Genomic DNA, 13,773 nt, shown 5'->3' with positions numbered 1-13,773 from the left:
TAAAACTAAAAGTGGAAGCACATAACTCTAGCAAGGTCCACCGAGTTGCAGAAGAGAACATGCTCAACATGTAAACATTCACCTTCACACAGTAGAACACAAACCCGCCAAAACACTGTAAATGTTATTTTGATGCAGACATGCAAACAACACATACAAACTGCCCAACCGATACATATCAGTTCAGGAGAAAACGGGGAAAATAAAGTAGAGACCGGGATTGAGAACGAGACAGAGGCCTTTGAAGAAAAACAAGAACACAGGTCAACAGTCATGTAGCCATGTTGGGATGTAATGGTGATGACAACATACTAGAAAACAAAGTGATTAGAAGGATGGAAGAGGGAAACTAGAGTAGAACAATATTCCTCGATCAATACCACCAGTGGGGCAAAAAAAAAAATCTTCACACTAGTTCTACATTGTTAGACTTTCTTTACCATCCATCACCTCACAGCCTCAGTTGTGTTTTGAGCTGGCGATTCAATATTCTGTGTGGATATCTGGTTATTGTAATATCAAGTAATATCTTAAATGTTGTCCTTTCCAGGTATCGTAAGCAGCGCTACATTTAAAATAAACTGGGTAAATCAGTTGATAGATTCACCAACTGGAAGCATTGAATGCCTGCAACAAATGCAATCCTGGAGAAAACACACAGATTGTCCGATGATGCTGTCCCAAGAGCTACACCCGAGAGGGGTTGAGGAGGGGAGGACTAAGGTAACGGGGACGAAAATGGACTGACATTTCTATTTTCTGACATTGTTTCTGTTGCTTTTTCTTTAGCAGCACTGAAATGAGGAAAAAGAGTGAGAGGGCTGGGTGAGAGGCAGCCGCTTATACCACAATGTCTCTTCATGTGCGTTTACTCTGGAGGGCAGGCAGAGATAGAAAGGAAAAAGGAGGAGGAGAGAAAAACTGAGGGAGAATAACAGCTGGTGGGTCAAGGTCAAAGTTCAGATTTACTTTTTTGATACATGGTTGTGTGTGTGTGTGTGTGTGTGTGTGTGTGTGTGTGTGTGTGTGTGTGTGTGTGTGTGTGTGTGTGTGTGTGTGTGACCAGGATAATGAATTATTTCAATATCAGTGAGTTGAAATGGAGGTCAGCGTTGTATAGAAATCACTTTAAGGCCAAAGGTGACAGGAGATGTAATTTAGGGCTTTTAAATACAGTTTTCTTTTATTTTTATATTTTTTATTTTCACTCGTCAACATGAAAAAAAATCAAAGACGATACACAGAAATGTGGGTTTTATTTTTCCGAGGAATCAGAAATTTTTTTGAATTCCTTAAAGTCCGCTAATTATTATAAATTTAAATCTATGTTATGTTGGAATGTTGAATTCCACCCACCACTGTCATCATTGCTATGAAAAGGTAATTCATCGATAATTCATGACAATCTGTGATGCATTAAAATTAAGTTACAAAGCCTTTCCAGTCTCTTGAGTGTTATTTAAAGTTGGCAGACTTGGCTGGATTACAGTCAAATGCCTATTCTACCATAGTTTTATTGGCTGTATGCTTTCGCAAAAAAAAAAAAGGAAATGGAAGAGAAACAAAAATGTATGAAAAACCTGCAGACCACTGGAGAATATTGCCAGCACGTGACCCCATCACCTTTTGTCCATTACGGGTACTGTGCTCTATCTATTAATAGTCTCCGAACTATACATCCGACTCAGTGATACGTACTGTAAAGAAACAGTCTGAGTAAAGAAAATGAGCTAAAACAGGCAGTCTGATACTTGGACTTGCTCTTCATGTAATTAACATGTGATCTTTCTATGAATATTTACATGATGATCCACAGGCCTTTGCATTTACACCTAATATTTGTTCTTCTTCCTCATCCATGAAGGATATCCAGACAGAGACTGAATGTTAATGCCGGGTGTAAATTGAGTGCTCGTGGCAATTACCTGCTCAATGCTTTGTTTTACCCACAGTGATAATAGTAGTTTTAGCTGCCGTGTGGGTCGCTAATGTACACTAACAAGCAGTTCAAAATGTATTATCATACATTTTCTACAGAAGGGAAATCATTCAACCATAAAGAAGCCTGAGTGGATGTCATGCCATTTAAACATGGCATTCAAATGAGTTTGAGATGATTAGTACAGCAGGCATTTTTCGACTGTCTATGGAATACTGCTACTACCTGACTGCTGTAAAAGTCTGGCTTAACTTCAGAGCTGCAACAAGTTGCAAGTTGATTACTAAATTAGATGAGCACAAAAAAATTAATCACCATCGATTGAGATAATCGTTTAATCATAGAGTCTTTTTATAACCGGAAAAAAAAAACCCGCAACATTTTTATTTACTAGTTCCTTTAGCAGTCGGTGATAATAAACGTAATATTTTTGGGTTGTGGGCTGTTGGTTGGGACAAAACAAGACATTTTAGGCTGCACAGTGGGCTTTTACCCATTTGTGACATTTTAAAGACCAAAAAGCAAATTGATTAACAGAGAAAAGTACTTGATAATGAAAATAATCGTCGGTTGCAGCCATACTTTACTTGAACTGATGGTGTTGTCTGGATTAAGTAAGTTGCTTTAGATAAACGTGCCTGCCAAACACCGCAACTGTAAATGTAAATGTTGCCTTAAATATCCCCATATATCACACCATGAATAAATCTCCTGAAAACCCATGATAATCACTTACTATTATAATGAATAATTCATATTGACATAATTAAGAAGTCGAAGACACAGAGAGCAAAAAAAAAAACTTTGATTTGGCTCGGTGTATGCACTGGGGGGTTCTGACTAGACATATAAAGGAGAGTGCTTGCTTTTCAACATATATTTCTGTACAAATAGGCCAGTAACAATTATTACATAATCGCCACATTGCAATTATCTGAGCTGTCCAAAGTGTTTTGAATAATCATGGAAATTGTTTCCATTCATCTATATGAAATAAGATGAATGATGCTAACAGAAATGTCAGCTTTTCGTCACTGACGTTATCTCGTTCCACCGCCTTCTTCTTCTTTTATTTAAAAGGCACATGAGTGTAGAATTGGCACCGCCACAGTACATAATCTATCTTCATTATTACAACCAGTCATTTTAAGCAATTTCTTTATATATTTCAGTAATAAACTTTGCATAATAAAGTTAATTGTGTCCTATTTGCCCTGTGTTTGTTTACAAAGCATGAAGGGCAAACAGAAATTGTTACATATATATTTAAATGTTCAATGCCAATAAATGGCTCTTCTTCTTCATAGGGTGTATTAATAAACTATAATTGGGCTTACACTATAATAGTGGCATAAAATGAAAAGAAATAGACCATTAAATCATTAATCGCAATTATTTGGCAATTCATTGTTCAATGAAATGTGATGATCATGACAGCCCTGTGTACAAGGACTCTAAACAACCAGAAAATTGAATGCTCTCATCCCACATTTCTTCCATATAGCCACAATACAGAAGCATAAATCATTCACACTCCAAACCCCTGTGGTACATACGTGTCTTGCACCAATGATCGCCTGTCATTATGCAAACTCCAAACAGGTATTTGCAGTGCAGATCAGCTCACCACTAATTTTGACCTTAAAAGGAAAAGGTTACAAACAAATGTGGACCTGAATCACCATGGACAAATTACTTCCTCAACTGCTCACATAAATCCAAGATGAAGGCTCAGTGACATCACATTCAGGCGCTGTCTTTCAGTCATACTCTCGTCACCCATTCGAATTAGTAGCACTAACAATGGCTGCCAGATTTCTCTCTACTGCCCAAATCAATACTCGCTCATCTGCATTGATCATCGTTTTGCACAAGCGGTTGGCTTCAAAATAAATGCTCCATAAATCAGAGCTCGGTGACAATGACTCGTGACAGCTGGAAACATGCATAAATTTAACATGCACACGAAGAAGGCTACACACTTATATTCTTTGGCACAGGTGAACAAAAGTCTGGAGAGTCCCCCACCTCCACATACACCTACTCCATGCACATGAACCCCGTGCACCACAGCTAACAATAATGTACATGAGAGGCCGTGTGCGGTTGTCTGGGAGACTGAGAGCAGAGCATTGATCCTCGAGGCGCAGTGATCAAAAGGAGCTGGTCTTTGATAAGGATATTAATCACGCACGGGCATAGCTATGCTAATGACTACAACACAACCAAACACTCCAGCTCTTATCCATACTTTATCAATTGGAAAAGCTTAATGAGTCCTAAAAGATGACGAGATGCATAGAGAACAGCTGACACTTTCTGTTATGCAAAATAGACCATTTTGAATAGCAAACTGAAACTGTGTATTTTTGGTGGTTGCTTTTGTTCAAACAAATACACACTGTTCAATTTATCAAACTGTTGCCTTGTGAATTCATTACAAGACAACAAATGCAAATGATCGAATAAAGTCTTAAGTGCTTAAGCAGTGAGGCTCTAAAAAAAACTAGAAAAATAAAAGAGACATTTTATCATCATTATATTGTGTAAATGTTGAATGTTTCCTCTTTTTAAACAAGCAGAAGCTTTTCCAATACATAATAATGGACTAGAAAGAGCTTACAATCATAAGCTGAAGGACTCTCTGGAGAAACAGTCATCAAGGGTCATAACACCAGAAGTACACGCAATGATGCGAGCAGCTATTCAGAGATCTGGCAGCACGTTAGTCGTCTAAAATCTAACAGCGCAATATTAAATCCCCAAGCCAATAGCAATATCCTGTACATATTATGTATAATAGCTTGCTGTCGCACTCATGCTAGCTTGGCTACCTCTGCCATCGAGGCCCCATGGCGTCTCACCAGCTGGCTGATTGCAATAGTGTTTATGGGTTGTGACTTCTACGACACCGAGAACCCCAATTTTTACTGGCTAACGGCACAGAGAGATATTCAAGGTAAACTCCAAATATTAAAAACATCATCTCAATGGCAGATTTTCACACGTCATTAGATAAAATACTACTTAAAAAATCAGTAAAGAGGCTTTTTTTTAAGACATAAATAGACAAAAACTTGCAATCTATTTCCTTCTATTAATAAAATAATGCAGATATTATTATCTACGTGGGAAAAATGAGATTTTCACATGTGGTGCTCAGTGAAAAAGTTTGATAAGACACAGGTAGGAGTATCTCACTCTTGACTGAAGTAGCATTTTAATGAGCATAATGTCAATGTAAAAAAAAAAAAAAAAACAACAAAACAGTGAGGTAATTCCAAACAATATACACGCAACTTAGTTGCTAGAGTCAATACAACAAAAAGACACAACTGTTGAATACTTCAAAATTATCTTAAGATAGTGTAGTGAACATTTGCAGGTAGTTTTAGTGGTTTAACTGTGATAACATTTTAGACTTGCTGTGATTCAAATGATATCTTCGTAAACAGATCATCATGAGTGAATAGAATTAATACAAAAGATCAAATGTCTTGTCAGACATTAATGTCAACTGCTGTAGTGGAATCACGCTACAACAATCTAGGCAAGTGTTCTTCCATTCTTGTTTTGTCTCTTTCACAGTGTGAATAAAGAAGCGAACTACAGGAAGTCTAGATGGACCAATAATGATGCGCTGATGTTTAGCAGCTGCTGTGTGTCTTTCACAAACACACACGCACTCTCTCTGCCTCCTCCAGTTTATAATACAGGTTCAACCTTGTATGGAAAATGCTCCAGTTTTTATCACCCAAAGGTCAAAATCAATTTGCTTAACAACCTAGAGAACAAAATCCCTCACAGGTCCTACTGCCTAAATATCTCTGATTTAGCTAAAGCCGCACCACTGTGTGCCTGTCTGCTCGCCTCATTTGCAGGATTTTTTTTTTTGCAGGATAAGCTTTTTAGCCCTGGTATAGAGTGAGCGCAGGGCTCTTAGGATAGCAGTTGGTGGCTTGCTAACTCACTTGGGTGGTTAAACCTATTTTTGTCCAGCTGGTCATGAGGAGTGGTGCAGCCTCTTGGGTCCACGTTTGAGTATTTTATTCTCTTATGTTGTTTGTATCAAAGATATTCCATACATAAAAACACCCCCCCCCCCCCTCTGTAATTTTGTCTTGCTACAGTCTGCTTTTGATATAATTAAAACGTTGGATGCAAATAGATGCCTGATTGTGTCTTTTCTCTTTTCCTAGTTTTGTCCCTTTCTTTTTAGCTCTTTCTCCATTTCCCTTCTCCTCCTACCATTACAGAAACTTCCATTTCTGGGAAGAAAGAGGAGAGCTGTACTTCCAAAAAAAAAAAGATCCAGCATTCAACTGGTATTTTATTGCCCATTGTTGGGATTCTGATTGAGGCCGGATTATTGTGAGATAAACAAAGCACCCAAAAAGCCACAGCGGGCAAGCCTCCATGCACGAGTGTCACAGGTGGGGCACCCTTGTTGCATTGTCATAACACCGATGTAAACACAATCTAACTTGCGTACACAATCACAAAAGTCGGAGCACAGACAAACACAATTTTTCTCAGAGGACAGCAGGCACATGGGGGCTAAAGCTCAAGTGTTAGCAGTAAATTAAACATGAGAATGCAGATGATACGAGTATCTCCGAGAGGAGAACAAAGACGAAGACACTCAAGAGCAAGACTACAAGCCCCAAGGCACTTACACAAGAAGACCAGAAGTCAAGGAAAACATTGTCTTTGGGAACCAGTTTTCATCTTTAGTTAGATGAGTATAAAATGCTGCATGGATACTTTTCCACAGATTCCACTGCCAGAAAGTGTAGGAGGATAGAACAACTTCAACCAAAGATAATGTTTGTGAATCATTCCATAACCAGTATATCATGAACTGGATGACCCTTGGAAAACCACATAGTCCTAAAACATGCATGCAAAGAAAATTCTCACCAATATTTGCCTTTGTGTGTTTGTACATGACCAAATACATAAACACAGATATAGTTATTCTTTCTGTGTGTGTGTGTGTGTGTGTGTGTGTGTGTGTGTGTGTATGTGTGTGTTTATGACATAAACGGTGAGCAGAGACCAGAATGTCAGGCAGGTTTACATTAGTCAGCAGATGCAGTGGGCCACATCATTAGTCACTCTGACACCCACTTCTGGCCCCTGCTTTATTGATGAGGCCAAGCTCAACAACTACCCCCCCTCTTAACACACAAACAGGCAGACACACCCACACACTCCAAACCTACTGTAAAAGCAACAGGAGACCATGCAGAGTATGGGATAGTATGGAGAGCAACACAAGCCGCTGCATGTCCAGAAAATTAACAAAGGACAAAGCAGCGAATGCCATTGTATTTTCCACAGTTCAATGGCCACCTGTCTGTCCGTAGAGCAAACAAGCGATCCACAAGCAAATATCTGCACAACACCAGATCTTCTGGGCAGGTTGTGAATGGCAGGGCACAATGACATGCTGCCAAGTGTGTCACAGCAATGAGCTCAGAGCCATTTATGGCCACCATGACTCTGACATTTAGCAGGATGCTGCAATTTGTCAGCCTCTCAGTCTGACTCACACATCCACAACAGGGGACACTCATAAAACACATTAGGCCTAATAGTGCCGCATCACATAACTGTGTGTGTGTGTGTGTGTGTGTGTGTGTGTGTGTGTGTGAGCACTGTAAAATTAATGATGTATGTGCGGTTCCTCTCACTATCATAAAATGACTGGTGGAAAAACATGATGACATAAAAATGAAGAAAAACATGTTGCCAGACAAAACAAATCAATGCATCAAACTGCTCCACGCGTTCATCTTGCAAAACTCAATCAAAGCCAATTCACGACTTTGCAAATGGATACAATAACAACAGCCTGGGGATGCAGGTTAATAAGGCATTCAGTGAATAAAAGGAAATACCTTTTAAAATAAAGATAAATAGATAAAATAATGATCTCTGTCCATTACCTAAAAGCAAATAACCGAATCGCCAGCTTGCCTCTTAAAATGGAGGGCATTCAGTTATTCTGCATTAGAGCCTTTGTACGAAGAGACACTTCAAGGCCAGCAACTAGTCCCTCACAAAGACTGAGTTAAGGAGGAGGAGGGCTCTCCACATGTTTCACTTCATTCTAGAAGTGCATTGCTGTGAACCACAGGGCAAGTTAGAGAGAGAAGTAATGCTATCATCTGTTTCTTTGTTTCCTATTTAATGTTTTGTTTCTTACTTTCAACTTTCCCCTTTTCTCTACGTCTCTCTCTCTCCCTTTTATCGCTGACGTATAAAGGGCGAGCAATGGCACAGCCATTACAGAGAGAGAACATCTTGATGGCTTCTCTTCCCCCAGAAGAATATCATCAGTAAAAACACAGTGGGCACAGTCGACTGAGAAGTGCCCTTTCTCTGTATTACTTATCATCACGCGTAAAGTTTATAAAGGATATCTTGGAAAGGGTGGCACTGACTTCCGAAGCTGTCGTTGGTTTTTGGGCCAAAAAGTCAGACACACATTTTAAATCTAATCAACATCAAAGATTTACTCACGCAGACCAAACTGCAAATAGACTCACAAATCCACACACTCGCATACAAGCATGCACTCAAACGTTAAAACACATTCACACACACACACACACACACACACACACACACACACACACACACACACACACACACACACACCCCACACTCCCAACCAGATAAAAGAGGTGTCTGCTCTGCTCTTACCCGAGCGTTGTCATAGTAACGATGGTGTACCAGAAGGAGGCTGGGATGCTGGTGAATTTGCTGGAGCTTGAACCCTTCTCTGCGTAGAACATGACGGTAGCAAAGATAATTATGGCCATAGTGAGGGAGAAGAGCAGGAAGCCCAGCTCCGAGGCACAGCTCTTCAGCGTGTAGCCCAGGATGCGCAGGCCCTGCGAGTGACGCGAGAACTTAAAGATACGGAACACACGGAAAACGCGGAGCGTCACAAAGGCGCCACTCACGTCCTCATTGTCAGTCATCACCAGGCCGATGTAGTAGGGTAGGATGGCCACCACGTCTATGATGCTCATGACGGATCTCATGAAGCGGTAGCGGCTGGGCGCAGCAAACAGGCGCATCAGGTACTCCACGGTGAAGATCATAACGCAGGCCGTGTCCATGCAGAAAAAGGCCACAGTGTAGCGCTCACCACATGGCACTTCCTTCTGGTTGGGCACTGTGCCACAGGGCACCGTCTCGACCACATTGGTGATGACAGAGACAGCAATGAAGAAGCCAGTGACGTAGTAGAAGACTAGGGCCATGGTGGAAGTGTGGGGGTTCTCGAAAGCCCGCCACATGGTCTCCCTGAAGGTCATGTTGGGGAGCTTAGCATCCTTGTTGTCCTCCTGGTCGTCCATCAGACGCTCTGCATTCTCCCTCTTCCTGTCCTTGTACTCTTCATAGCAGCAGTCACCGATGATCTCTGGGATAATGCCAAAGAAAGACAGCTCCTCATCATAAGAGGAGATGCACTCATTGCGTGGATAGTGGAGTTTGCCTGTGCGGTAAAAGTTGAGCACGCTGCGGAACATGTCAGGGTCCCGGTCGAAGAAGTACTCTTTGGTCTCCTCATTGTAGAAGAACTCCTTCTCTGAGCTGCCCAGCAGTGTGTCTGGGTAGCGGTCAAGCGTGTTCCTCCAGGTCTGGAAGCGCCGTCCACTGACGTTAAGAATGATGACCTCATCCTGCCTCTTGTTCTTTTCACCTGGCGCTATTGGCATGGGCAAATTGGCCACAGGCATCCAGCCGATCGCTGCTGCCCGAGCAAAGGGAAGCCATGCCGCTACTCCCGCCGCCATGCTGTGTCCGGCTTGGGGCGTAGTGGGGAACAAGTCCAGCACCTTCACAACCAGCTTGACTTCAGCTCAGTCACCATCTATGGGGAAGAGAGGGAGGGAGTTTGTAAGGATAGGAAGCACAGGACTGGTGTTTTGAGCATGACAGGGAAAGGGAGTGAGATGAGCTGATGAGCAAACAGAAAAAAGGTAGTGAATATGAGATACTTGAATGTTGAGGATGTGGGACCAAAATAAGGGATTAAAAAAAAAGAGAGTCAGTGAGAGAAAGGAATGAAAAATAAAGACAAAATGATCAATACAACTCTTATTCTAACAAGGTAGCCCAGCTGAGATAATGTATCTTTCATGTAAATGTAATTTAACCTCACACTTAGGCTAGAAACCTTTACATGCAGCATATAAAATGCATTTCTATTTGATATAATATGCTTCAATGTGATTACAGGAACATACCGCATTTCCTGTATGCATCACCTTGCTTGTAATTACTTAAAGGCTATACCTCAGTTCCTCTCTATTGAGTTACCGTTAAGAAGCAGCCTTCTCATGCAATACAGTTCAGTTACAAGTTACAGGTTACAAAACTAAAAGCAAGCAAAGCAACTGCATTAAAAAAAAAAACAGGCGAAATTACTCGTGTTTTTAAAACTCTTGGTTTCCTTTATAGTCTTCTTAAGAGGGAAACGGGAGCGTGGAAACCTGTTGAGTTCCAAGTAGAACACCGCAGATGACTCTCTAGTTTACTCAGGCTTGATTAAACCAGTTTTTTTTTTTTGTTGTTGTTGTTGTTTTTTTTTTTATTGTTCTGTTCAAATTCACTAATGGATTTAGCTGCATTAATCCGATTCGAAACAGGCATTTTTGATCATTTTAGGTGATAAATTGGCTGCTAAGCCTGAACAACGGAGTAAGCTGTAGCGATTCGATTTGCCGAAAAGGTTGATAACTACATACAGCTTTGTGTACTGTGCACTGTGGTCGATTAGCTCCCAACTCACCGATTCAAAATTCTCCATCCAAAGAAATACGACCTTTCTTCCAGAGCAGTTTAGATACAAGTCGTAGGTTTGGTTATTTCTGAAAGCGTGTCTGGGGAAAAAAAACAACCCCCCCCCCCCAAAAAAAAGCACCAAATAACCAGGAAAGAAGTTATTTGGCGAAGAGGAAAACCGCATCAGACAAACGCTACAGCTGAGGTGAAAGCGGAAAAGTACCGGGGATGGACGTACCACAGCTGTTTGAATTCAGTTTCCATTATGCGAGGGGAGAAATGATGAGGGAAGTCCGCCGTGAAGACCGTCTTACCTCGGCTTTTTGGGATGAGTGGTGGGAAGAGACGAAGGAGGAGGAGGAGGAGCGCTCTCTCGCTCTCTCTCTCTCTCTCTCTCTCTCTCTCTCTCTCTCTCTCTCTCTCTCTCTCCTCTCTCTCTCTGCGCAGGGCGGGTTGTGAACCAAAACTGCATTTGTGGGGAACCTGGATTAAGGCTCAGAACCACACATTTTAAAAGGCAAACGGGTTTACTCTCCCCGAACAAATAGGCTATTGAACTGTGAACTATTGAACCAATATGACTTACCAATATCAAAGGCAAGTGCTACCAGCTGAATTGTCCACGGGATTGATCCCAGCAGGGGCATAGCTAAAAATTGAAGGGTCCGTAAAACAAGATTGGGCCCCTCTTTCTTTAATTATAGAGGCAATAACTGGCTTTTTTTTTATGTCTTGGAAGCAGGAGAATTAAGTGGCTGTGTCTCAGTTTGCGTACTTACGTACTTACACCTGCTTTTTTAAGTGCATGAGTGTACTCATGCTTAGAGTAGGCAAAAGAAACATGCATAATTACCCAGATGGTGTACTCAAACCGGTCAAAAAATGTTGCATAAAATACTGGACACTCACTGTTCGTCATCTTGGCTACGCAGCAGAAGGGGAAGGACCACCACCCTATTTTTAAACTGCTGAATTTGGCAGCTGAGGAAGCTGCAGCTGATGTGGCAAACACTGTAAATTCAAATTGCACACAGCTCCACAAGTGTTTCACTAAGTACCACCTTCCTGTTGTTGGATACAAGCCAAGAACACAACCATATTTTTAAAAAAATTCGTAAACAAAGCTGGCAGATATCTTGCTGTTGTCTTTTCCAGAAAGGGCACAATGGCAGTGTTTGATTTGAGACAACATTATGATTCATGCACTACATGAGTAAGTGTGCTAGCATGTAGTGTACTGGATGCAAGTGGACTAGCGGAAGTGTACGAATTAAGACACATCCATTGTCACCTTTTAAGACCTTTCCACATATGGATATTTTTCAAATATATACAGTATATACATACATTTTCCACCCGAATTAAAAAATAATTACACAACCTTTATTTGACAAAATATCTAATAAGAAAGCATTGTTTCCAAAATGTTGCAAAATATTTGAACTGATCCAAAACAGGCCTATGAAAATCCTACCCAATGTGCATAAATAAAATTTCCTAAAAGAGAGACCCAGTCTGAACCGACGAGAAAACTACTGGTATCAATTACTGACCATCTTTGTCAAGTCAAAAAGAGCAGCTGTTGAAGAAATGAAAAGTCACAGAAACTAATTCAAAAAATGATTTATGTTCTTCAAAAACTAATATAAATAATTAAATGTCCAATTTTCAAAACCTATTCCAGTAAAACATTGTGTAGCCAAGTGGGAGAGGAGCAAATTATTTTCTGAACAATTAGATATCTCTTAAGCAAATTTCTAAATATAAGTAGGCTTTAATAGAATAAACCTTTTACACGAGCTATTGGTTTTGAAAGATAGTGTCTCCCATGGTTATTGTGTGATCAAAACCGATGCTTAGTAGCCCAGGTCCATTTAGATCAAGTCTGGTATAAGATCTATTGACACACACAGTGGAGACTTGTGGCAGAAAACCAATAACCTTTACAGTTTGATTAAACTGTGTATATTTGGTCTGAGCCCTATTTCCCCAGAACCGAGTGGATCTATGAGGACCTCTACTCTAGAGACCCACTGGATCCCAGAGACATATTGTGACATATTACCTTCCAGGAAAAATACAGCATAAAGCTGACATGTTAATTAAGACCATGAGCTTCAGCAAACCTTACAATATTTATTCAACCAGTCAGAAAGCTAAAATAAAAAGGATATCAAATAATATTTAGCTGTGTCTCTGCAGATGCTGAGCTACAGTGTATGTCGGTCCTTGATGTTCTTCTGTTTGTATTCTTTTCCAGAGGCCTGGGTGTCTACAGAGTCTGGCAATCATCTCTACATGTGACTTTACTCATGAAAGAAAAGACAAACAAAAGGGCTCCAGTGGAAAAGCTCTCAGAGCAATCAATGTCTGCCCTGAAAACAAGCAGGTGCAGCACATAAAGTAAGTACATTTCCGTGTACTGTAGCACTCAGGCTTACCAGATCTATCCTCTGTTTTACTCTAAGCAATACCATTTAGTTAGTGTAAAGTCTAAGAAGGTGACAAAGACTGGTCAGGTCTGGGAGAGATACTATTCTAACTAGAAGTCGATCAAACTTAAAGTTTTCAGTGCTTTACTTAAGCATGTCAGTCAAGTCTGAAATTTGTGGCAGAGCCATCGACACTTAAGCTCATGAATAGGCAAATTATTTGTGTGAGTATATGTTAATTTATATTCCGACTCAGACGGTGACAATGTGTCCCCACATTAGTCGATGCTTTGCAGAAAAATATGCAGTCCTAATTGAGTCAACAGGGATCCTATCCCTCTGATGCATATAGTCCACTGGAATATCAATAGGGCCCACGGCTCACATGCAGACTGAAACACATATCATTATGGTCATGTATGTACAGTGTCTGTACATGCATGTGAAAAATTTATACTTTTCCACCCGCTGTGTTACTCACCGTAAAGTGACCCTGTGAGTTTTACAGACCTTTGTTTGAAAATGACAAATTGCTTGTGATTATTATTTAGACATATAGCCACACATATTCACACACCCACAAAAACACAGACACAC

General features: G+C 40.6%; 1 protein-coding gene across 2 annotated transcripts in view; it reads right to left on the bottom strand.

Annotated features, from left to right (window-relative positions):
• kcnd3 (potassium voltage-gated channel, Shal-related subfamily, member 3) overlaps positions 1–11,068 on the bottom strand; it is a 105,311-nt gene extending 94,243 nt beyond the window's left edge. Inside the window, exons 1-3 of one of the 2 annotated variants that reach the window (XM_069140105.1) lie at positions 10,983–11,068; positions 10,752–10,842; positions 8,651–9,830 (exon numbers count right to left, since the gene is read on the bottom strand). In XM_069140105.1, the coding sequence (XP_068996206.1) occupies positions 8,651–9,753 (1,103 nt within the window). In that variant the 5' untranslated portion in view covers positions 9,754–9,830; positions 10,752–10,842; positions 10,983–11,068. The remainder of the gene's footprint in view (positions 1–8,650; positions 9,831–10,751; positions 10,843–10,982) is intronic. The other variant, XM_069140106.1, reaches the window with a different exon arrangement.
• Positions 11,069–13,773: the final 2,705 nt, after the last annotated feature.

The sequence above is a fragment of the Embiotoca jacksoni genome, unplaced genomic scaffold, assembly GCF_022577435.1.
Source record: "Embiotoca jacksoni isolate LCO1_2020_lvr unplaced genomic scaffold, fEmbJac1.0.p SCAF_9, whole genome shotgun sequence".
NCBI classification, from domain to species: domain Eukaryota; kingdom Metazoa; phylum Chordata; class Actinopteri; family Embiotocidae; genus Embiotoca; species Embiotoca jacksoni.
The sequence above is the reverse complement of the archived record's forward strand: the minus strand, read 5'-3'. Positions and strand labels throughout refer to the sequence as shown.